This window comes from Carassius gibelio, chromosome A6 (assembly GCF_023724105.1).
Source record: "Carassius gibelio isolate Cgi1373 ecotype wild population from Czech Republic chromosome A6, carGib1.2-hapl.c, whole genome shotgun sequence".
NCBI classification, from domain to species: Eukaryota; Metazoa; Chordata; class Actinopteri; order Cypriniformes; family Cyprinidae; genus Carassius; species Carassius gibelio.
This window is the reverse complement of record NC_068376.1, coordinates 7783155-7810253: the sequence shown is the minus strand read 5'-3', so window position 1 is coordinate 7810253 and position 27099 is coordinate 7783155. Positions and strand designations below refer to the sequence as shown.

The 27099-nt window shown below is 39.2% G+C and overlaps 1 protein-coding gene across 25 annotated transcripts in view; it reads right to left on the bottom strand.

Moving 5' to 3' along the window:
- LOC128015365 (bromodomain adjacent to zinc finger domain protein 2B) overlaps positions 1 to 27099 on the bottom strand; it is an 82033-nt gene that overhangs the window by 27028 nt on the left and 27906 nt on the right. For 24 of the 25 annotated variants that reach the window (XM_052599140.1, XM_052599135.1, XM_052599132.1 and 21 more), the window contains 6 exons: positions 12525 to 12686; positions 5239 to 5409; positions 4108 to 4263; positions 3584 to 3789; positions 3224 to 3436; positions 1947 to 2543 (listed from right to left, as the gene is read on the bottom strand). In XM_052599140.1, the coding sequence (XP_052455100.1) occupies positions 1947 to 2543; positions 3224 to 3436; positions 3584 to 3789; positions 4108 to 4263; positions 5239 to 5409; positions 12525 to 12684 (1503 nt within the window). In that variant the 5' untranslated portion in view covers positions 12685 to 12686. Of the gene's footprint in view, positions 1 to 1946; positions 2544 to 3223; positions 3437 to 3583; positions 3790 to 4107; positions 4264 to 5238; positions 5410 to 12524; positions 12687 to 23910; positions 24220 to 27099 lie in introns of those variants that run through there. The other variant, XM_052599137.1, reaches the window with a different exon arrangement.

The window sequence follows — 27099 nt, the reverse complement described above, 5'->3', positions numbered from 1 at the left end:
ATAACAAATAATTCTGTGAAAATACTGAACTCCACACCACAGCTATAATGATAACAACACAGAGGAACAATTTTGTTTTCAGCTAATAAAGCAGACAACATAACTCTTATAACTATTAAATGCTTACAATAACAGTACATTATCGTTCATTGGCATCATAATTTTAGTTATCATTGATAATGAACCCATATTTAAATAAATATAATGGAAATAAGTAATTTTTCCATATGTCTGCTGGTATAGTTCTAGTATAGTGAATAAAATTCACTTTTTATTTTTTATATTTATCTATATATGCATCTATTCATCTGTTAGTTTTTACAGCAAGTACTGCTGTGGGACACAAAAAACAAAAGTGAAACAGGACTGGATTTCCATGAACAAAGCACATCTTCAGAGAAAGTGAGGTATGTATACTGAGAACTACGATGAGAGGAGTAAGAAACAACAAATTGACAGATAAACAAAGAGTGAGGGAGAGGTGGAGATGTGGTAATTGCGCTGGTTGTCATGTGGCTTGAGATCTGGCGGAGGAAGAGAGTGAGTGAGCATAATGCTGCTCTGACTCACTGAAACCGAGAAAAACAGTGCGGCCATGACTCTATCAGCGCCACAACATTCATTAAGAAAGAAGGAATGCTCAAACTCTGCCTGCCTTCAACCATTCATGCTCAACCACTCGAAATCTTCATAGCACCATTATAGTTCCAGATCCATGAACACGTATGTATTGGAATAATAAACTCGAAATACATGTTAACATTTTCTTCAGAAAATTGCTGTTTGTGCGACCATGAGGTTGCTAGAGCATTCTAGCTGTTTGATATGGTGTTGCCAAAAAGCCCAATAGGCCAATTCACACCGCATCAACGGACGCATACCAATGCTGACAGATATTTCAAGAACCTACAAATGCCAATTCAACATGTTGAAAAAGTGAAAACAAGTGCCCACAAATGCCAACAAACACAGACAAAGTAGCACACTGATTTGACAAATGTGTTACAGTTTGTCTGCGTCTGTCGGTGCAGTGTGAACTGGCCTTATGATGTTCTGGAGCATTGTAACCCCTGAAGTATGTAACTGAAGTAAAAAAAATATCAATCATCAAAAACATGCATTTAGAAATAGATTTGGTGAACTTTCATTTTATGCCGACTTTGCTCGTTTTCTAATCCCCTAGATGAAAATCTTGATTTTAGGAAGCATTCAGACAGCGCAAACACCAGATCCTCATGAATCAGGAGCAAGAGTAACACTGTTAGTTGCCTTAGTAAGCACCACTAATAAAATCTAAATATTATGGACCTGTTCCTCACCGTAACATAATAATAAAACCACTCTGGTTAATTACAAGTAGAAGAAAAAAGACTATATTAACCTCTTCAACGGTAATGTCAAGGCAACAAAAGAATAGGTGAAGAAAAGGCACTCATTTGCTGAAATCTGTACCTTTAAGAAGTCGTGGAGTTAATTGCCTGTTGGTTTTGCTTCAGTAATTCTAATAAAGCGATGCACATTGTCACTTTCATTTACCAACTAAAGCCAAACAGTAGGGAAGCCAGTCCTACTGATAAGAGTATGGAGCTGTCCTTTCTGTCCTTCGCTCTGCATTTCTGTCTTCAACACATTCACACACACACACACACAAATAATTCTCTCTCCCCCTCACATTCTCCCTCTCCGTTACTCTGACCTTTTCAAATAGGCTGGTCAATAAGGAGAGACACATCCTGAATACCAACAGCACCCTAAAAGCGATAATCCTAAATTGGCTTAAAAGATACGGACACAAACTGTGGAGGATTTGCTTTAGCTGGTTTGCTTTCCTGGAAAATGAAAATGTGGAAACCGGCCTTGAGGGAAAAGTGCGATTAATGTATGGACTTGAAGGATGAACAGTCTCACATTTCTCCCGCCAGACCGTGGCAGACTGTCATACTCACCGGTTTCGGCCTGTAGTCAGCAGTGACTTGTGCCAGAGAACTTTCCAGAATCTTCCTGCTGGTCAGAGCGTCCAGCGCTGGAGATTGGGACTTGCGGGAGGAAGCTTGAGACTGCGCTTTGAGGGAAGGGGTGAGAGGGGGAAGTTTGGGGGAAGGAGACAGAGGGAGGGATTTTGGAGGGGAGGGGACTGATAGCGGTTTGGGGGAGGAGCATAACGAGAGTGGGAGGGGCTGAGGTGAGGAAGTTTGGGGCTTGGAAGTGGCTGATGTGGTTTTTGGAGAGGAGGTGCGATGCTGTGGAGAATGTTTTGGAGAAACGTCTCGACGTGACTGTGCGATTAGCGCTAACGGTTTAGCGCCTGCAGCCAGGCCTGTGGACTGGATGACGCTGGTGTGGAGGGGTCTTTCTCTGGCTCTGCTGCCCGATATAGATAGCAGAGGGGGTTGAGACAGGCCTGGAGGAGGTGGAGAGCGATGCAGGTGCACCGGAGGAGAGGACTCTAAAGGTGCACTGCCCAGCAGACCTCCATGGAAGTCTTTGGCCTCCAACAGCCTGGTCTTTTCCTTCTTACTGAGCCCAGAGTTTGGTGTTACAATCTGGGCAAACAAGAGAGAAGAGAAAGAAGTCCACATGTTGGTTAAGGTTTAATTAACACTACCAACAGTCATATTCCACTCTCAGTGACCCTCAGCATTAAATAGGAAGTTTTTATTACTCTGCTTTTAAGATATCCACACTTAAAAAGGAGTCAAATTTCTTAAAATTAGCATACATCTGTCCATTGTGGAAACAATTAAATATATTGAGTTAGAGTTGTGTTTAAAATGTGGATAGTTGTGAAACAAGCAATATTCACTTAGATAAAATTCATTTTCGATAAATGTGTAAGTCTGGTTACTATGCATTTAAAATTCATTCAGTTTATTAGAACTATTATATAAATCTTTTTTTTTTTACGGTTTCATTTATGTATGACTGACAAATATGCATAAAATTAAGTTTATTACTTTATGTTAAATCTGTGTAATCCAAATGGAAGGAATTTTATATGCAATTCAAATATAATTATTAAATTAAGGTTTAAATATTTTTTGAGCGCATATGCAAATGATCTGTAACGAAGCATATATTTTTTTCCAAACAAAGTGACTTCCAAAGCACTGGAGCACTCTGGGATTAAGTGGTACACAACGATAGGGTTCAAACCAACAATCTTTTGGTTTCCTGCCCAAAAAGAGTAATACTGTATGAGCATCTAATATGACCAGCATCTTACTTTCATTTTCTTTTTTTTCTGCCGTTCCTTTTCGGAGTCTGACTCCTCACTGTCTTTACTCTGCTCATCCTCCTCTTCATCATCATCATCATCATCTTCCTCTCCAAGATCATCAATATCACTGCTGCTCACTCCGTCGCTGTCAGTATCCAGCGATGATCCAGATTCACTCTCGCTTACGCCAGACCCCTCTACCTGCTTCTTACGGGTCTTCTGCATGGGTTGACACAGACCCCAATCATGACTCAATTTTAATCATTTCAACAAATAATGACAGAGTTGGTCATATATGAGAAGTTTTTGCGCGTTTAGACTGCACACTGCATTCTCGTCCCTCGTATGCATGTCATGATGTTGTACCTTCTCTTTAGGTTTCTGTGAGGGTTTCTCCTGAAGCTCCCCTGTGCTGTTGCTATGGTGACTGGCCTTGCGGTCGCGGGCTTTGGCGTTGAGTGTCCGGCTGTGTTCAGGGGGCCGGAGCGCGGGGGAGGGGGAGGCAGAAGCCGAAACCGCTCCTTTAGCCGCAGACGGAGACAGTGAACGACCATTCACAGCTCCATTCACACCTGCACACAAAAGAGTTTACATCAAGCAATCAGATGCTTTTAAACGATGCAAATCCTTGCTACAAAAGAAAACATTTACATCAACATGTACTTTGTCAAATAGCCTTTATGAAGGATTTGTGGAGTTCAAACTGCGAAAGATCTCCTTATAAGCCACCTTATGAATTCATAACTGGAGGCGACTGCTCAAGGCGATGATTACTGTGAGCTCACCAGCCTGAAGGCAACATTACTTTTGTTTAACTTCAAGTCAGCCTCCAAGGGATAGCACACATTTTCCAGGAGGCAGATATAGACTGGGGCTTTACAGATTAATACCTTTGGAGGCCTGACTGCTCTTGCTTGGTGTTTTGGATGTGTAAGGATTGGCCTCGTGGTTGTGAAGAGAGGGGGCAAACATATGCGGCAGACCCAGAAAAGGGGGGAAGAAAGCTGGAGGACTCCGTCCATGTGCTTCTGCTGCTCTCCACCATTCTGAGAAAAGAAAGAGTAAATTACCGCTTTACATGAGATATATAAATATTTGATTATATTATTTTGATTATAAATGCTTAATAATAACAACAGTAATTTTCTTAATCATAATAATCGTATTATTATAATTATGGATATACTGGTATATACTAATACAATGAAATACGGTTACTTAAAGGGTTAGTTCACCCAAAAATGAAAACTATGTCATTAATAGCTCACAATGTCGTTACAAACCCGTAAGATCTCCGTTCATCTTTGGAACACAGTTTAAGATATTTTATAATTAGTCCGAGAGCTTTCTGTCCCTCCATTGAAAATGTATTTACGGTATAATGTCCATGTCCAGAAATGTAATAAAAAAAATCATCAAAGTAGTCCATGTGACATCAGAGGGTCAGTTAGAATTTGCTGAAGAATCGAAAATACATTTTGGTCCAAAAATAACAAAAACTACGACTTTATTCAGAATTGTCTTCTCTTCCGGGTCTGTTGTGAACGCGTTCACGACGCTGCTGAGGTGTTATTGGGCGCACTAATACGGGTTTGGAACGACATGAGGGTGAGTAATTAATGACATAATTTAGATTTTTGGATGAACTAACCCCTTAATATTGATGTATAAAAATTATATTTTTGCTTTAGTTTCATAGGACTTATTAGGACTTTTATTGTTATCAGGACTTCGATCATAAATAAACGACCACAAATTTAAGCATCTTATTATTGTTTTTCTGTTATATAGCATCAAAATATATTACATTTACTTAATATTTTTTTATTAATATTTATTCATTTAGGTACATAGGACTTGGTGTCATTGGCGCTTCTGTCATGAATAAATAGCCATAAACACTGTTGTTATCATTAGTTATAGTTATGGTTATACTGTTAAAAACTAGTATAATATAACATTATTACTTAATATTGGTTACACAGGATTTTGTGTCATCAGGCATTCGGTCACACACATACCTGTGAAGGCTCCTAGCTGCAGTCCTCCTAGACCCCCAAACTCTGGGCGGACTGTCGCCGGTGATAGTAGACCAAAGGCTGGGTGGGCCATGAGCGGGTACGCACTGGGCACAGAGGTTACTGAGCTGACGCTGAAGGGCTGGTCACTCCCCGTCAACCCAAACAGAGGACCTGCCCCATCAAGCACACACACAAACATAACACCATTATATTTACATTTATGCGTTTATCCAAAGCGACTTACAGTGCATTCAGGCTATAATTATTATTCTTTTTTTATCAGTATGTGTGTTCCCTGGGAATTGAACCCACGACCTTTTGTGCTGCTAATGCAATGCTGAAGAAGCTTTGTTCATCAGTAATGTGTGTTTAGATGTAAATGAGAGCAGATGTGGAGGGGTTTCCTTGCATGTCCCCAGAAGTTTGTTAAATATGATGAAACCTCCCCTTTAGCTTATTTGGGGACAACTTAAATTAATAATATTTTTTTCTTTTTTAAACCTAAAATGCTAAGTGTTTTCTATTAGCAGTAGGGACAGTCTATTATATTTATAATTAAATAATACATTCTAATTATATAATTATAAAAAAATGTTTTAAGTATGCCTTAATTTAGGCCGTTAAGTAAACGGATGTGTGAAACTATGAGAGACAATTTGATGGCTGTTAATGTTCATGTAATCACAGGCTTTCTGACAGTATTTGATTAATAACTATGATCAGAACAAATGAAAGTCTCCGCGTGATAGAACAAGGAAGTGGGAGAGAAGACGCCCAAGGTGCTCCGGCATCTCTACGATATTCTAGAAGATATCACAGCACCCTCTCTGACTTCGATAAATCACTTCAATCTCTTGTTTGACATTGTATAGGCTCTCGGTATACATGTAAACACAGAGCTCTTCGTATTAATCATCGTCATCATCATCCAGATTGCATCCTTTCTGGGATCGATCTCCTCTGGCAGCGCTGATGCTGCCCATTGTCTCCTTCAGGAGTCACATGTAATTTCTAAGCCGCATATTTCATGCAAATTCAATTTCCATTAGGGAGCACAGAGAAGAAAGGCTTGGGCGCACCGTTCCGCCAGCGCAGCGCAGCGCCGCATCAGCTCTCTCTCTCGCGCACACACACAGAGAAAAGCGATGATGGGAAATGCAGGATTTTTTTATAGCAGATAGCTATAACTCCAGGAGGGACGGAGAGGAGGAGAAGGCCTTGACTTCCCACTGCTGTTGTTTATGTTTAAAGACTGTAGGAACTGTGTGCTGCATGCAGATTTGTTTGCAGGATTTTTCCTTGGAGTCCACTTGAAAAGTCCAAGAAAACTGCAAAACTCATTTTACTTTACCATTTTCCACTCTCTCTCTCTCTGACACTTAAAAAAAAATATTTATTGTTATTTACTTCCTTTCTTGTCTGTCAAAACCCATATTGCATATATGATATAAATATCAGTTTGTTCCTCACACTAAATGTCTTAATAAAGGTGCACTCATGTTGTTCTGTGAATTTCGTGTGGTCAGCAGAAAGCTGCTTGGTTTGAAAGTGATTTCTGTGTGAGCTTCATACATCACTACACTATTGCAAATGGACCCATTTTACTCGCAAAATGTAGCTAATGTGACAGCCCCTTAAAACATTGAATATAGTACGCCCTGAGTCATATCGACTGCATTTACGATTCTTTTACTTAATTTCATCTTGACACAAGGCTGGTCACCAGTGTAAGCATTTTTAAAAATGACAGCCATTTAGAATCAGAACTAGTGACGCTAGCTGATTATTTTTTGCTAGATTCATTAAATGAACTGGTTCAAAGAGTTGTTTGTTATTGAATCGGACTACACTGGTCACACTGTATTTTTATGTTTGCATGCAGCCAGTTTACTCTCATTTCAAAAGAGCAAGATAATCCCATTTTTGCATGATGTGCCTTCTTTTAAATAGGCTCTAGAACATAAAAGAGAGGAAAGAAGACGACAGACCGCTTTCAGTTCCCGAGCTTAAGGCCTGTCCTTTTTAATTCTCACACACAAAAATCCAGTACAGCCTGTATGTTTTGGGGGTTTGTCCTGATATAGACAGTGGCATCGAAAGAAGGAAAAAAGGACGAAAAGAAAGCGCTTGAGAAGGAGAGAGGCGGATGCTAAGATAAATGAGAGGAAATATTCCCCCAAAGACCATCATCCGCTCCTGCTGGCACACATACACACACACACACACACACAAACACACAGAGTGGCAGAAACGCCAGTTTCATATTAATGCGCTTTCAGCCGGCAATAATTAAATCAGCCTCTGAGAGGAGCAGAGCAGAATTACCGGATTACCTGATATCCTTCTTATTTTATCTTTCTCCTTCGTTCTGGCTTGCCCCCACCCCCCACCAACACACCTTCCCATGTTCTCCATCTTCTGACAAACCGAGCCATTTTGAAAAGCGGCACTGTCCTCCCCCACCTGTCTCCTCGTTCACTCTCTTATGTGGGATGCGGCGGAAGCCGATTAATGTGCCCTCCGTTTGCATCAATCACATTTCTACAGACAGATCTGACAGCCGACTTAATTGTCTGTGTGTCTGAGGGGGACGGCGAGAAAAAGTGTGAACATGTGGCCGCCGTTTGTTCTGCGAGAGGTTAAAATATTCTCTGTTTAAGCCCAGATGCACCTCGTTCTCGACCTGAACATCATCTATCGCTCTGGCACGCTTGTGGGCCGGTGATTTAGTGGGACAAAGTGTTAATTGTGTTTAAAGCGGTAATGATAGCGCTGTGAGAACCTGTCGGGGGATAGTCTCATTCTGAACGTTAATCAGCTCAACTAGAACTGAATTACCGAGGTCCTCTTGTCTGTTTAACCCAAGTAAATCACGTTTTTTAATGGATCATTCTGGTTTTGGATTTCTTTCCATTATATATCAGATGAGCAGGAATGCTTGTTATACCGAATATTACAGGAAATCACAGCTATAGTGATATTCAATAATACATATCTCTCTTGCTTATGAAATATTGTTTTTATATAATAATGTTTTATAAGTAAAAAGTTAATATTAAGTACCAGACACAATATGGGCAGTAGAAAGAAAAGGAATATGTTGAATTATTTTCGTCTTACCTCACAGTCGCAACGCAATGAGAATAATGCTAAATGGAAAAAAACAGAAACAAAAATGTTTGATGTCCATGTTTGGCTTTGGATGTCCAATTTAAAGACTAAATGTCTCAGAGGATTATTAGGATTATTACACACACACACACACTAAAGCCCGACCGATATATCGGCCGGCCGATATGAGCTAATTGCATTTAAATCGGCATCGGCGTTTATAACGACCGATGAAACATGAGAAATGTTATGAGTGTTGAATAGTTTGCCCACCAGAGGGAGCTCTGCAGCTCCAGAGTTGACAGCAGCGCCAGAAATTCACTACAGAAGAAAGCGATCAGACAAGCCACGGAGATGTACTGTTTTGACGGTGAGTCTGTCGTTCGTCATGCGAAATGATTGTAGATTTAGTTCATACACTGTATATAAAAACGGTGTGGTAGTTCTAGCTAACGGTCCTATCATTATCACTTCTAAATATTCTGTAACATCACTTACAGTCGCTAATGCATTGCTATATTAGATTAGCCACAAAACTAATACCATGTTTATCAGTGGAAGAGTGCAAACATTAATAAGAGGTCAAACTATAACGTTAGCGTTTAACTTATTCTTATTCTATTGCGGTGTGTTTCCCACATAATGACCGCGTAATGGACCTTTCACACAGGAAGCGGTATGAACAGGGCTTGCCGCTGGGTTCAGCGTTGCCCTTCAGATACAACGCGATTTGCACTGCGCTGCGCTATGGCGTTGTCTGTTGTTCCTCCTTTCGGTCAGCAGCAAACATGTATCTGTTCCGTTGTAAGAAGCGAGCGATAGCGCTAGTACTGCTGATGAGAACAATTTGGTGAATTTAGTCTGGTTATGTTACTCTAACGCTAATAAAGCTTCCTTTTTAGCAGGCCCCTTAAATGCTTGCTATTAACTTGTTTGAAGGTGGTTCTTCTCAAAATTGACAGCGGTGTGTTCATGACACTAACGTTAACCATTTAACTTTGCATTGATTCCGTAATCTTCCAGTAATAGACTGCACAAAGAGAAGAGAAGATATACGGGTCCGTTGTGAATGTGTCTGTGAGAGCAAATATAGTGTAGTTACAGTAACTACAGTAGGAATGCCTACCAGTTTTCCTTATCATATTAGTTGCCTGAAGCAAACTACAGCATAATAGAGAGATACAGTGGAAAGTTGAATGGATTCAGGAAAAGTTAGAAGCCAGAATTGAACCTGCATTACCCACATTTTATTTTATTTCTTTGAAAACAAAGTCCTTGGTGAGCACCTGAACCTGAATTTTGCTGGGTTCTTGAATTTCAAGAGAGATGAGCATATTTAAAAATCCAAAACTCTGAAGGGAAAAATGGCAAAAACAAGAGGTCTCCCTTCACTCCTCTTCTCGGGCTGGTGTGGAAGTAGAGTAGTGGAAAGCTTTGTGGAATATCATCTGTTCATGAGTCTCTCATTAGAAAACGACACGGCCAAAAACGAAAGCAGAGCAGACAGGAAAGAGTCAGTGGAGCCTAACAAACTTTACAGTTTATACTGGAGAAAGGGATTTTTAAGAGTGTCAGGATGGATGGAGGGCAAGCTGTGTTATTGTGCGTGTGCGTTCACATGTGCGCATGTGTTTATGTGAAGGGGGGTGGAGAGTGAGATGACAGCAGTATTAACAAAGGTCTAGTTAATTGGTTGAGATTCATTAATGCAGCAGCTTTTCAATTTGCAGCCAAAACTGTGAGTGCTAAATCCTGGACAGTGTTTTCACATGCTGAACAATAAGTCTGTAATTACGACAGGAGCAAGGCGGTTGCTTTCTTCAGCTCAGACTACGCCACAGAAGAAACAAAACACAAGACAGAGTGAAAAGAGATGCTTTACCAGACAGAAGGACTATGAACAGTTGGAAAAGCAATATATATATATAAGTTCACCCAAAAATTTAAATTCTATCATTTAATTAACCACCCTAACATAATTTTAAACCTGTGTTTTCTTTCTTTAGAGAAACACAAAAGAGAGTTTTCAACTGATTCTGGGTAGACATTTAATTTAGCATCAGCACTCTTGTTGCGCTCTGTGCATTGAAGTATCCTATTACTGTTTTATTTAGAAATCTTTCACTTTTCACTGGGTTAGTGAGCTGAACAATGCAGACTGAATTGTGAATCGATTTTGTTAAGCTGTTCAGCCAATTCATTGAAAAGATTGATTCATTCACAAATCATCCATAGCTAGTTCTGATTCTAAAAAGCCACAGGATATCTGACTTAATTTAATAAATATTGTGAGGGAAAAAAAATAAAAAAAACAACACAGTAGTGTTGCTAGACTGCTAAAACAGTTTTTGTAGTCACAAGCAAAATAATTTTTTAAAGTTTCAACATTATCACTTTGCTACTGGCAGCCATGATAACGAATTACACTAACTTTCAAGAGACGGTTCATAATTTACTCACACTCATGTATTGCCACACCTATGTGGGGAGTATTTTCAGAAAAAAAAAAATAATAATAATAATAATTTCGGCCTTTTTCCTCACATAAAGCTATGGTTTGTCTTCAGATGACATAACATGATAGTTAACTCAAAAATCTAAAATCTGTCATAATTTAATCTCCAACAAGACTTCAGTTCATCTTCAGATGAGATATATATATATATATATATATGTGTATATATATATATATATATATATATATATATATATATATATGTGTGTATATATATATATATATATATATATATATATATATATATATATGTGTGTATATATATATATATATATATATATATATATATATATATATATATATATATATATATATATATATATATATATATATATATATATATATATATATATATATATATATATATATTATTTTTTATTTTTTTTAAAGGTAATTAAATGATTTAATGGTTGAATAAGAGAGTTTCTCTGCCATCTCATTTTGTGTGCCAAATACATGTATTTGTATAAATTAATTGTAAAACTAATTACATATGACTTTCAAAAGCTGAAGTGATTAACTTTATTTATTAGAATATAACTAATTAATTGAACTAATTGCAAAAGCTTAATAATAAATACATTTCTACTGATTAATCAGCGATATAATCAATGATTAGTTGATATTAATTGACCCAATAATCGTTAGATTAATCGATTATCAAAATAATCGTTTGTTGCAGCCCTACACATAACCATAAATTTCACTCATCAAAATGTTCATAAAAACATCCTACAAGTAATCCATATGAATGTGGTCTAATCCAAATGAAAACACTTTATTTTAAGGACCAATTCTCGTTATTAATTAGTTGCTTATTTGCATGCATATAATTAGCATATTGCCTGTTTATTAGTACTTATAAAGCACATAATACTGTCATATTCTGCACAACTGTATTTTAGATTCCTTAATCCACCCTGTAACTTAACAACAAATTTACTAACTACTTATAATTCTAAAGTTTTACCATCTAAATCATAAGAGACAGTCAGTTCATATGATGAACAGATTTATTTTAGTTGTATTCAACAGCACATGCATAGAGCACATATGGTAAATGGAACCTCAACTGTACTTGCTTGACACATGAGAACCAACTTTTCACATTTCAAACAAACCCTTTAACAAAGAGTTATTATATACTACCTCTAAGATGCTTTTCTTTTTTGGCTCTTGATAGCTTCAGTCCTAATTCCAACAGAGAACAATCTGGACACTTTGCAAAAGTCTCCTTTTGTGTTCCCCAGAAAAATAAATAAATTTGAGTTTGGAACGACATGAGGAAGAGTAAATGAGGACAGAACTTTCATTTTTGGCCGAACTATCCGTTTAACAGAACAGAATCTGAGAAAGTGAACACTTGTGCCTTATCAGACAAGACTCAATCAGCAGAAAATAAAATGCGCTTTATCACATGTCACTCAGAAAGAAAAAAAAGATGCTTCATCAGACAGGAAGAGAGGTCCCTGATGACATCAGTCTCCAATCTGCCACCAACCACGCAGTCTAAACTTAGAGATGAGCTCAAAGCATACCCGTGTGACACTCGTGGTGTGTGTGTGTGTGTGAGAGTTTTGACTGAGCACTTTTCACACTGTAACAATAAGCAATCCTTGCGTCAGGGCATGAAAGAGCATGTGTGCGCATGAGTTCTTACCGCATGTGCCGAGCGAGGCCGTGGCTCCGTGGTTCAGGCTGCTCTTAACATTGGAGGCTGCTGTGGATGAGGAAGAGGAGGAAGATGACGATGCAGAGGTGGCGGTGTGGACGGAGGCCGGGGTGGTGGAAGGCGAGGCCAGCCGTTCTCCAGACTCCATATCTGTCAAGCACAATTCAATCGATAATTAGAGCGAGCTCTCGCATGCACACATGGCCTGCCACTCTTCCTTTCACATTTCACTTGCCATGAACAATATTTCTATTTAACACCAGCCAGTCTCCTTCACACACACACACACATGCACATGTCTGCTCGCAAGATGAAACAACCCCACAAGCATATTTCTACAGGACCCTAATGTCCCGTTTGGGCAGAGGGTTTGTTCGGCCTGTCATGTTAACTATTCATTCACTGTTGAGACATCCTTCATTACGATAGAAGAGAGACACACCTACAGACTTACACACAGACACACACACACACACAAAGTGAGCAGCACACTGATGTACAAGACTATTCACAGCCATTTTTACACAGCGTAAAACAAGCGTTCTCACACTTGATGTGCTTAACAGGCAAATTATGCCTTCAACTGTTTCTGTGGAGATTTCACAGTTCGGAGAGACGCATATTAAAGACAGTCGCACGGAGCCAACATACACACACACACACACACACACACACACACACAAAACCCCACAAGCATTCTCGAATTTCTTTTTCTCTCCTCAAAACATACCATATCCGCACGTACTTTAAACGCTTTAAAATACGATTAGTAGCCGTTAGCGTGTGATTCAAGCAGACGGACAAGTAAACTGTTTGTGTGTTTGGAAATCTTGAGCTTGGTCGTATGTCCGCATGGATACTAATCTGACGAGCAGATTTCGCTGTGGGAAGCAGTATAGCACACATAGCTTTGTTATTCTGTCATTATATATAAACACTCGTTGACCTGTCCTCTGAGCGGCTCTACTTCTTGTATGTCTCTGCTACACACACACACAGATGCAGGCAAACACACACTGATTAGATCTCAGAGATGGAAACATCCACAGAATATCAACTAACAGCCCTCACCCAAGAGCATTGCTGAAACTAACACACACACACAATGAAAGTGTCTGCAAATTGGCATAAACAGTGGCAGAGGCCACAATCTGCCTCTGCGGTTGTTATCCCTCTTTTCACTCCACATGTACTTCGCTTCCTTGTCTCTGCATCCTAACCATTTCCCCTTACTCATACCCCGCCTCCAAAGGTCAAAGGTCAAAGGTCACCAGGTCACGACCCTGCCAGCTCAAGTTCATGGCAGGTTACTCTAAAGCTTGAAATTCAACCCTAAATAACTGCTCAAACAATGCTCAGCGGAAAACAATGATTGAATTACACACAATGCTTGAACATACAAGTTTCCCTACATTCTTCAGGATACAAATAGTAGACATATTCTTGGTGAAATTGCGGTGATTTTAATCACAAAAGGGCGCTCGGTCAAATAAGACATGCCAACACAGACAGTAATAAAAGTGAAAGTGAAAAGTCATACACACAAAAACATACATACAGAAAACGCTAAAAAGACTGAGAAAAGACTTTAATTTTCTAAAACGCACAATGTCTCAAACATAAGATATAAAATATAAATACAATTTTAATTATATATTTAAAATAAATTATATTATAGAATTCAACAATTGTGTAATAGATACAATTTAAAACATAATTTAAAATGTTTTCCATCTTAATATATTTTAAAATGTAATTTATTCCAGTGATGGTCAAAATTCAGCAAAAATAAGTAATATTGTAATAAATCATTTCTGTTTAAAATAACATTTTATTCTAATATATTTTTTAACTGGAATTTATTCTTGTGATGGCAAAGCTGAACTTTTTTTAGCATTTACCATTCCAGTCTTCAAAGTCATGATTCTTCAAAAATCATTCTAATATGCTGATTTGCTGCTCAATTAAGATTTCTTATTTTTATCAATGTAGAAATCAGTTGTGATGCTTACTATTTATTGTGGAAATCATGATAATTTTTTTCAGCATTCTTCCATTAACAAAGTTTGAATAAAAGTGCATTTAAATATAGATATTTTGTAGCCTCAAAAATGTCTTTCCTTTCTCCTTGAACAATTAAATGCATCCTTGCTGAATAAAAGTATCAGTTTCTTCACTTTTGAATGGCAGTGTATATAGGTCATATCATCTAACTATCTCCAGCTACTCACTTAGCGTGATTACCGTAAACATCAACGCTAACAGACGAAGGTTTCAAAATAATTCATAACAACAACCATGGTTACTGCAATAATATTATGCCAGGGTATTTACGGATCCAATCCTGACTTAATTATCAGAAATTAAAACAGCTTTAGCATCAGAATTAGTCTGATTTTCTAGCTAATTAGCCATCTTTCGCTGAGGCACTGGAAGGCAGGCATCGTAATCTCCATGAGCTGCGTAATTAATTTGACTTGGTGCACACATCCAATGAGATTCTTGGAAAAAAAACAGCAGGTCCCGGATCCTGTGAATGGGTGAATCTTATGCTAATCGCGATCCGGGTGCTTTGCGGGATACGTTTAGTCCGTGCAATATGGACGACACCTTCAGCTCTCCAGCCAGCCGGGAGAAACACAAACTCGATTCCCATGAACGTGCTTCCAGAGAGAGACACTACATAAAGCTGTGTGTTATTTAATTTACCCTGAAAATCAATCATACACTCCTGAGGCAGTGAAATATACTGCTGAGATTGCGGTGTTTGGGAGAGTATGTGTGATTTAAGTTTGTGCGTGTGTGTGTGTGTGTGTGTGGATCAGAAAGAAAGACAGGGCACAGAGCGTGTGTTTATTCATAATGCTGCGTATCTGTCTCCAAACGCGCACATGACCCACACTTCTCACTTGTTATGGCCCGTGGTAACAGATGGCCAATGCTAGCCACGCTAATCTGCCAGCAGAGTCGTCAGCATGGATCAGTGCTAATCAGAGCGTGCCAGCAACCACACTGACACAAAGACTCCATTTTCTTCAACCAGCACACGCTTAGTGCAGGCCTGTCAAATTCTGGGTGACTGGGTGCAAGGGAACAGCGACCTTTGACCCCACATCGCTGCTAATTCCTAGATGCTGTGGCATAAACGCTCATTCCTACAACCGGTAAGTACACAGGACGCAGAATACATGGTATTTTCACAAGGGTGTGAGACTGTGGTTAACAAGTGTCCAAATACATTCATCTCCCCGGCCCTTATGACTCATTGATTGGTCGCAGCGCTGCGTCGCTATTGGCTGGAGCAGCTTTCCTGAAGCGTGAGATGGCTTCGCCTGTCGCAAGACACGGTTGCTTGGTGACACTGGCAGTCACACCACTGTCTGCGTCCCAGGATGCACAGAGATAGAGAGAGAGAGAGAGAGAGAGGGCATGTGCGGCGTCGTGTTAAAAACATCAGTCTCTAAAGCAAGGAGGGGACGGAGGATGTTGAGGAGAAATGATATGTGGGCGGTGGCCTGTACAAAGAGGTGTGGGATTCACCTTTCTTTCTTCAGCTGTCTCAGTTGTGACTGAGAGGGTATTAGATTTTGTGTGTGTGTGTGTGTGTGTGTGTGTGTGCCGCCACATGGATGAATAATCTAGATGTCTTTAAGAAAAGCAGGACAGGTCAGACTGATAAAATTGATTTTAGAGTGCTAAAAGCTGCAGGTTTCTCCACAGCTCCATGCATCCTTGTCCGTTCAAGCAAAATGGGAAATTCTACAACTCCGATCATGATCCACACCATCCGGTTTATCCTAATGCAAGGAGACAGATGCCACTGATCATGTCAATGCACCTTTCCACCGTAACAAACATCAGTCTTATGCTACACAGTGTCAGATCAGTTGAAATTCTAAGGAGGGGAGTGTGATTTAAAGCTGTAATATACGTGTGAGTGTTAGTGTGTGCGTGTGTGTGTGTGTGTGTATTTGCACGTTATGAGTAACCAGAGACCAGCACCTCAACCCACACCCAAACAAAGGGCCCGTGACAGATGGTGGAAAGCTGCATGCTGGGATACTTCGGCCTTTCGTCCGTGAGCTGTTCTGTGGTCCAATGAGGAGTTATTAGATCCGCTTCCACAGCAACACAGATCAGCAGATATACAGAACAGATCGTCTGCCCAAACAATGCCACACAAACAATGTAAAAGGAGACATTTTATCCACACGCACACACTGCTATCCTACAACTTGAAGAATTAACTTCTCATCACAAGCAAAGAGGACATGCAGTGAAATGGCGGAAGCTTTTGTTCTGATCTCATGATCTCTCACTCTCAGTCAACTGGAAAGCATCACACACATTCCTTTAGGCTGTCTGGTGCTGACACACACACACACACACACATACACACAAAACAGAACCTGCTGGTCATGCCCACATCTGTAGTTGTAGTAGTGCATATAAAGCAGCTACATTTAGCCCTAAGACAGCAACGGATCCATTCACACACACAGAATCTTTTAAAGAAACTTTTTCACACACACACTGAACTACTATAACAACACTGTTCTCTGCCTTGTAAAACTATATATTTATGAGTTTAAGAATTGATAAATCCATCAAATAAACTAGTTCTGATTTATTGTGGCACATATGGGCTATCACACTGAAATGGTGCTCATAAGAATGATTGAAGTTTGAATTCAGTTTACTTCTATGCCACTTGTACTATGTTAGCTATGCAAACAAAGTATATATTACCAATTAAAAAAAAAAAAATTATATATTATATCTCATTGTGGTATCTCATTATACACTACATTTTATATAAACCAAAATATACAATTTATAATGAAGAATGTATTTTATTATAAATATCATGCTGCACATTTGAATAATAATAATAATTTTAATTTGTGCATTATTTCTAATAAATTATGAAAAATTTTGTAGAAATGTTTCTTTAAGAAATGTGAAAATATATTGTACATGGTACATTTCTAATTAATATTTTTTATTTATTTTATTACAATAATATATGAAAACAAGGCTTTGAAAATTTAAATGGTGTATTAAAAAGTTAAATAAAAATGTATAAATTATATTATTATGAAAGAATACATATCATAAAATAAAACAAAATGAATATAATTTATACATTTATTTTCTAATAAATCACATATTTGTTATAAAAATTCATGCAAAAGGCTTTGAGAAAATATGGAAAATTACAATTTGTGTGTAAATAAATATGCTGAACAACTTCGAGCAATCGATTTTTCTTCTTGCAGCAACTTGATACAGGCTTTATCAAATTTCTGGAGCTTGTGCATAACCACTTTCTCACTTGCACAGAAACACTGAAAAAGCCAGCTCTGCCATCTGCCCCTCTTCACCCCATCATTTCAGGTTCTCTCTATACTAAGTCATTTGACAAGCGTCAAAGTTTAGGGACCACACAAAAAAAGTGTTTATAGTCTGCAATGAACTAAAATATCAATGTTAATTTATGACTGAGCTCCATACCTGTCTACTTAATGACTGCATGATCTCCATTACAAAACATGAGTCTGACGCACACATAATCAGCCGGCTGACCGCCAATGAAATGAGCATTCTGATTGGTCAGTTCAGAGGAGAATAAAGAGTCTCACAGGATTCAGCAGCATTCTTTGACCTCCGCAAGATCCCAGTGGGACCATTGAGGATCATTAGATGTTTAGCTTGCCACAGCACGTTCAGTGTGTGTGTTTATGTTTGTGCGCAGGTGTCTGACATCCCATCTACAAGCAAGCGCAAAACAAAACTAGATCGCTCTAGTTTTCACAAAAACTACTGATCTAGGTTTGTCACACATTGCAACTGAGCGGCGATATGCCGACGACACACCGTTAGAAAGAAAGACGAGAAACAGTGTGAACGTGTGTGTGATGGAGAGAGATATTCTGTCCTTTACAGAAGCCCATTTCTTATTCACTCCGGAGGCAGTGGATCCGGCAAAAAACGGATATATTTAGACACTCCATTACAGAGAGAGCTGTGTGTGTGTGTGTGTGTGTCTCATGCATGTCCCTGTAACTCCATTAACATCCACACAAACACATTCTGTGTTCACATACATGCACAAACAGACAGAAACATAATTAAACTACGTACAGTTTCATCACTTCTATTCTTTTCTCCATCAACACTGATCTATACCTGTATTACCTTCATAAACATGATTTACAGCTCCACAAAAGAGGAACACACATCCTGCCCTCCCCTCATGTCCTGTGTTTGTATGTGTGTGTGTGTGTTTACATTGACAAAAGCATAAACCTGATGAGAAAATCCATCTCCTGTTTCAGATTGGACAGAGCAGAAATATCTTCTATTGATCACTGCAAAGCAACCATCAGCTAAGAAAACAGCCATGATTGGCGAGACAGGCGTGCAGTTCCGCACCGCTCTCCCCATAGACTGTGTGTGTGTGTGTGTGTGTGTGACAGTGTCTAGCTCTAGGGATGATTTAAACATTTAAAAAGGGAGTAAAATCAGCGTTTCAGAGCTATAACACAAGAGTCATCATATTTCTACATGGAACGAGGGATGGAAGTGGCGCGGCGTCTCAAATAAAAGTGTGCAAAGAGGAGAGAGGGGAGTAAAAAGATACAGAGTGTTGGTCGAGAGAACAGTGAATGAGAAAAGGCAGTAATTAATAAGTTATAGATTGGTTCTTTGAATAACTTTGCATTATTCATTGTGGGGTTATGATGATAACCGTGAAATTAGAGATTCATTTTCATCTAAAGACAGAGAAAGACAGAGGGGGAGAGAGAGTATGATGCACTGAGACGCCAGTCCTACTAAACAAAGAGGTTCCAGTCTTTACAATCTCCACACATACAGTCTTAAGATCCAAATGCAAGTAAAAAGTCAGTCAAATGCAAGAGAAAAGTGGTTATTTGGAAACTTTCTAAGGAATGAGTGATGTAAGCAATTTAAATCATTCACATCTTCTAACATCTTGTAAGTTTATCCATCTAGGACAGAATATAATTAACTATATCTTATTAACAGAAGCTAGGAGTGTCGCAATATGAGTTAATTTTACATCTTACTTGTATGGGTTTTTTGTATTCTAATTAAGTTAGACTTAGTTTTAATATAAAAAATAATATTACTATTAATCACACTAATAATAATATATTTACAATTAAGATAAATTTAAGTCTTTTTGCAGCCCCCTTTGTCCCAAAGTGAGCCCAACTGCACATAATAATTGACCAAAAAATCCTGTGTTTGTATCATTAACTAAATGACACATTCACTTTAAAACAGAGCAAAGTGATCAATGAAATAATAGCAAAATACTGGGACTTTACTAGTCCAATAGTTATCCATAAAACTGAGAAAGGTTAAACATGAAATCTTTCATATAGTTGCATTGTATAATTAATGCAGACAAAGTTCTTTGGACATCTCAGTGCAGTTCTCCACAGTTTTCCTGTGTATATGAACATAACAAATGAACTCCGTTCCATCACAGAAGTGTGCTGTCATTCACTTTGAATTGCTCTAGTTTCGCTTCGTCACATTTTCCCCAAGGTGGGGTCCAACAGTCAGACCACAAGTGAAATACTAACTAGCATCTTTATAATTTAATTTTTCAAAATTATTACAAATTCTAATATTAGAGTAGCAAGGAGTCAAAATCTGAATCCAAAAATTACCTGCTGAACATAAGAAAATCAGACCTTTTCTACAAGACCTATTTTCAAAGACCTATTCACAAATCTATTTTCTTGTTCTTTTTTCAAAATGCAAATATATTTAAATCTAGATATTGGGCGACAAATGCAAGGGAAAAAATATACTAGATTTTCAATATGGTCCAAGTCCTTTGGACAGGGCACCAAAAAATGAGAACCCAAAAATAAAGTACAAAGTTTAGGGGAATTCTCTTCCTGCTGTCAACATATTAAATAACTGACACTGAGGTCATATGGTCCTGACTAGTTAACACAGGCTCAAAGTGTCAACTGGAGGTTAACCTAGACGTTTCAGTACAACCCCTAGTCTATAAATCAGAACACACACACACAAACAAACAGTGACACTTCACATAATTAAATAGCAGTCAAGTTCAATTTACTGAAGTCATTAGCATTGTTCTGTGTGTGAAGTGAGGAATACAGTCTCAGAGACAGGCAGACAGAGCTGCAGATTAACCAAGAACTATGGCTACTTGAGCAATTTTTGTTTTAAATATTGTCATTCTCTCTTTCACACCCTGTCTCTCTCTCTCTCTCTCTCTCTCTCTCTCTCTCTCTCTCTCTCTCTGGCCTTCAGACTTAATCCAGAGCTGTCTAACCATCTGCCTAATTTCAGCTTAAAATACACACTGAAGTTTCCTACTCCACTCTGCGCATCACACCCCTGTCATATGATCCTTTTATTCAACCCTGACCTCCTCAGACAGACCGGTCTAAAAAAAAAATAAAAAACACCCACATCTGTGCACCCAAACACGCTCCCTGCCACTCATCTCTGAGTCTGGGCCTGCTTGACTGTACCGGCAGCCTTCCAGAGAATTCTCCAAGTGCCAGGACGAACACATGGCGACAACCGCAACAATATTTCAAGGCAATTACGATTACCAAGGGCTCGGGCGACAATCAGGCATTGGATTACACCGGTACTGTATCTGATCTTTTAAACAAAGGTGGGCTAAGCCGTGGAAACCATGAGGAATCCCACACACACAAGTAAAACGCGTGTACACATGAGCGGAACATGCAACTAATCTGGGAGGACTAAATGGAATCAGTAGGTCTGCCGCAAGCTGTCAATCATCTGGCATGTGGGAGGAGTCAGCCACAGGGTCAGGGAGGATGAGGTTGGAATTTATGAGGGTATGATGGCATCGTCAAGGACTGCAGGCGAGCAGGTGGGTCGGGGGCTGTCAAGGTCGAGGGACACGCGGAGGATACGGAACATGGATTTTGATCCGCAGACCTTCCCAGGCCCTGGATTACACCACAGCCCACCCGTTTGCATCAGCCTCTCTTCCTCCGGAGAAAGAAAGAGAAGCTGACAGGAAAGAAAGGAGCAAGAAGGGGCTGAAAGAACAGAAACATAGCGAGAGAAGATGAGAATAGCTCCTTGGCTGATTTTTCTGTGGGCTGTTGGGTTTGAGTGGGACAGCAGGAGTGAGTTAAGGTAAAGCAGACTGGACTGGCCCAAATCCTTCAATCCTAAACACTGACACGCACACAGGCTTTGTTCCAAAACCTAGTACGCTGCCTACCTAGACAGCATATTAGAGCATAATAGGTGCAGCCTTGACAGACTTGCGTCCAAATATGCCTACTTCCATATTATATATAGTAGGTAAAAAACAGTATGTCTGAATTCACAACATTCAAAAGACAGGAGGTGAAAAGGATAACCTACCCGGATAACATTCTATCTACACAGAGAAGTGTGTATCTGATGGACTCAGAAGCTCACTAAAAAGATGGTTGAGAAGTCCAAATAAATGTTTAATATAGAGATAATTTCGTGACACAAAATTTGAGTTTTACCCAATATTTATGTGTGCTATATTTTGTTATTTATATTAGTTTAGTTAGCGCAGCACCATGCTAAGGTTAAATAAAGAAAATTAATTAAAAAATTTAAATTCAAGATTCTGTTTAATGATTTTATTGCTGATACGAAATTCTTGGAAATTAAATTTAACAAATAGTTTTGGAGATTTTAGTCTAACACCATTCAAGTAAATATTAGCTGTACTTGTATGCGGAGGTGTGCTATCCATTCACACTGTTGGAACAAAATGCAAAAATTGTGCCTTTAGGGGTATAACAACTTATCACTGATGCTGTACACTTAAAAGGAACAACTCTGTACCTTATCTACCCTTAAAAGGTGCATATTAGTACTATTAACTACTACGAACCTTTTAGGGAAAAATATGGTACAAAGATGTTCTTTAGAGGGTACTGCCCCAGTGACAAGGTGTTATGCAATTAAGGTACTATTTTTGCACATTTTCCCTGAGAATGTACAGCAGCCAAGTGAACAGGCTTTGTCCAAATCAGCCACTTACGAGGTTCCATTTCTGTTAGAATCCAGCTGCCTATTTAGACATAAGATAGCAAAGCAGAAAGTATTTTAAAACAGAGCTACAGTGATAAGTTACTGCAAGGCTTCATCAAAGATGTGCTGATCTGGATGGAGAGATCATGCTAAAGGAGAGGATCTAAAAGCCTAGACAGAAAGATCATATTAAATGTGTAGCTGTGCGCTGGAAGTGTAGTAGCCGCAGTGTATTTGTGTGTAATGAGCTCATGTTCTGTTGTCCCAGCTAAATAAAGCCTGAAGGCACCATCTCTCTCACTCTCTCCGTCTCGGACTTTTCCAACCACCTCTCTCTCAACTTAAAATGCTGTCTTTGTTTTTCCTTGTTCTTTTTAGAACAGACCTTCTTTCTTTAGTTAACATAATGGCATAATTAGGCGTTCGTTTAAAGAGATAGTCTTCATTTAGCTTTATGAATTCTTCCTTCCGCACGGCTCGTTCCTTCCCAACAGAAAACCAATTATGTGAAGTTTATGTGGATTTGCCAGCCAAATATAGGCAAGACTGTTCATCTCTGATGATACCATGCATGAGTCATATTGTGCGTGTCTGTATGTGTGAAAGACACCCATGGTGCATCTAATGAGATGAATACTGCTTATTTGTTTGTTTGTTACTTATACACAACTCTGAAACCAGAAATAGATTTTGACCAAGATGGCTGCTGCAAAAAATGCCTGTTCCTTTTCCCTTATCCAGTGGGGCAAAGGTCACTGACAGTCAGCTTGTCTTAGCACAGACGAAGAAAGCTTGAATCTGATTGGTCGTTTCATTGTCAGTCTGTAACAATGACCTATCTCTGGACAGTGATTCCAGTTATTTTTCATTCAAGACATACATTATCTATATCAGCGATGGAATGCATTAAAGGCACCGGATCAGTTGAAAGCAGCCAGCATGCGGACACACACACACACAGCAGGTGAGCAGCCAGCTGTCATATCCTCACGCCTAGTCCAGGGTACATCGCTCTGACATTTCAGGAGCGGCAGAGACAGCCGAGCGGAGCTGTGTGAAATGGCGGCGTGAGCGTGATCTCCAGACATACACAAACACACACGCACAAGTGTGGTGGATTCGGGGGTTTGAAATGGCGACCGGTCTGCCATCTCTTCATAATCGCTCAAATCCATGCACACACACACACACACTCATCCACCCACTCATACACACACTAACACACTCACAGTCTTCTCTAGATATTATCTCCCCTGATTAGCATAATCTAATCAATTTCACAAAATTGTCTTTTAATTACCAGGAGCTCCTCCGGTGTGAAACCCTCGGAGGGCCGTGGAGGAGAGAGATCTTCGGGCGCCCCTCACCGGTTCATTGGCACCTGCTCTTTGCCTTTACACATTTGTTAACTAAATGTAAACACGCTAGCATTAGCATTGTGCTCTTTCACTGGTTTAAATGGCAGCTAAAAAATAATCCTGGACCGATTACAAATCTTTCTCCAAAAAAGATTTTCTACTTTAACACAATTTACGCCCGTTCAATCACTCTTTGTTTGTTTATGAGATTTTGAAGTGTTTACAGGCAGAGACTAATGACTAAAAGTCAGGCTGTAAACACGCTCTTAATAAAACTAGCCCTGCGTAACAGTGAGTAATCGCGGCTGATCCTGCCAGTTTGCTCGTGTGTGTTTGTGATCGTGTGTGTGTACTTTGCCCGTGTGGGAAATGATTAACATCCAGTGACTCACAGCCCCCAATAATAACACGGAGAAGTAAGACAACACACACAGACGAGGTAACCGCACAAACACGCTAAATCTAGACTGTGCAACACACCGCCTGCATCCACCTCGTCCTCCTGCGAGAGCTAAAAACCACAGCGCGGGATGACATGAAAGCTGTTTTAGCTCAAATACGCGCGAGTTAACAAGTGAAGGTCTGCATCTGAACAAACTCATGCGGAAATCCAACCGTCTATTTCTCTCTTGGGAGAGAGGTTGTCCTCAGGGAACTGTTGCTCAGTTGTGAAGTTTATCCAGTTTATTTCGTAACAAAACAACCAACTGAAGGAGTGACACTTTAACTGGAAACCTTTAACCTACACACATCCGTCAAATTAGACTTCGCCACTTCTGTAATATAGAGGAACTTTTTTCTTTTACTTTTTAATTTATTTTTTTCATGTTTATTGAGAGGATAGCATTTTTTCTGTTATAGCTGTCATTAATATTCATGAGAAAAGCCTTTAATGGTCAGCCTCCTCTTTCCTTTAAGACCCTCATCACACGCCCTGGGACAATATACAGAGGTACTGGTTCTTTTGACATCCCTAAGGTGAATAAAAGGCTATTTACACAGAACATGCATTCCACTGCATTACTTTTCCATTTTCTATATACAAGCATGCACTAGATGGACATCTTTTACCACTGTGTTCACATGTGTTTCTCTGTTTTTCATTACGCTGCTCACATTATGCATTTTTGTGTTGAAAATGTGTAAAATGTGGACTCTAAAGATGCAACAGATTCAGGAAATGCAAGCTGATAAATGCTATCGTCACTAAAGCTACGAATGCTATAAATCTATGTGCTCTAACTGCTAGGCCATGACTCTGACAATGTTTCTCTCTTTCAAAGAATTACTTAATTCGCCTTTTGAGCCAAATACAAACCGGCAGGGAAAAATCAGACTGAGGTCAATATAATCTAAAAATGATTTTACACTGAGCTTTATCTGAAGGGAGAAACAGTAAGAGACAGACAAATCATAAGAAACAGACCGAGGTCCCTCTGATTACTCCTCATCCATCCTTCTATATACTCTTTCCCTCTGTCCTCACTCTCTCATCTGATCATTTCATCCAATCAAGGTCGCTCACAGCTGCCACACACAGATGTGGACGCTGAACCCAATTCAAGCTTGAGAGAGAAAAAAAACCTTGAAGCAGCTGTGTGTGACAATAGAAACAACAAATAAAATGCTCACACACTCTTTAAAACACACATTGTCACTCTTCAAAGACACACACAATGTTCATACATTGTGTCCATCTACACAGTTTTGATAAGCTCCTCTCTGTGAGATAGCAAACACTTAGAATTCAGTTTGAGAAATAACAGACGTTCACTGCTGTGGACTGCACCACAAGGCCTGTTTTATCTGTTTCCAAATGAATGAATCCAATCTAAACCGAATCCTGCCCCAAACAAATCCTGCTCCCAATCAGTCCTTGGTGAAGTGAGGTGACTATAAGGAGCTCTAAACGCTGGCCATGTAAAAAAGGAAAAAACGGCCATATTCAGAAGTGCTTTCTTATGTGCTCAGAATATGATGCATTGCAGGCAAGTAGCCATTTAGCAGACGTTATAATCCAAAGTGACTAAATACGTTGTGTCAAGACACCAACGCACTTCGGATCATACCCAACTTTTCCCTCCACATGAAAAGTGTTGGACATCTAATGGTGATTTTACTCTTTATTAACTATTAACTAGAATGATTCATTCTAGTTCACTCCCTACTTTTCTGCCTATATCGACTGACTAAACATACTGTAGTACAGGCTGTGAAGGCACATTTTATTGGTTGGACCTACAAAACGAATATGTCTCAGAGCGGCACTGAACGAGACAGAATGAACTGGGGCGTTTCGTCTGTGAACGAGGATCTGCTGACTGACTGATCGATGTTTGATTAGTGCACCATATGAGTCTATCTAGTTCTGAGAATTATGAATGAGTAAATATTTCTGATTGTCATACACAACGAATGACGTAGGAACATTAGCAAAACATTAGTAAAACACATTATTTAGGCTGTTGTGGTTTTATTTTAGAATTTGTTTTCCTAGAGCTTAACAAAATGGAAGTCAAATAACAGATCCTATTTGTATGGAAAACAGCTTATCATTTCTCTTTGATTTTGCACTGGCACCACCCCATACATTCTGAATACTACATTTTCCAAAAGGAGGGTTTCCCAGTGATGCCATAGAAGATCCATTTTAGGTTAAGCGCCAGTGCTACACTGGTAATATCTCATGGATCATCGCTTGTGAAGTTCAAACCTATGACCTTTCAGTTACTAGCCTAGATATTTAACCTATATTTCACACCACCCCAAATAAGTTATGTAAGCAAAAATGTTGGGCAAGTGTAAAATACCAAATTGTTGTATTTAACAGACTTTCCATATCTAAAGTGACTTACAGTACACTAATTACAGCCACAGTCCCACTGGAGCAACCTGAGGTTAAGATCCTTGCTGAAGGGTAAAACGGCCACAAAGCAGGACTCTGGCTTCACTAGGGAATAGGGATTAAACTTATTTCTATTTTGCTTTTAGAAGACATAACACATGTAACATCTTGTGTGGGGTTAAACTAGGAAACATTCTTTTCCAATCAGCTTTTACTTAACTTGAATACTGTAAAGCTTTCAGGTTACATCGACATGTTCAGAAGTATTTCACGCATAGTATGGCCA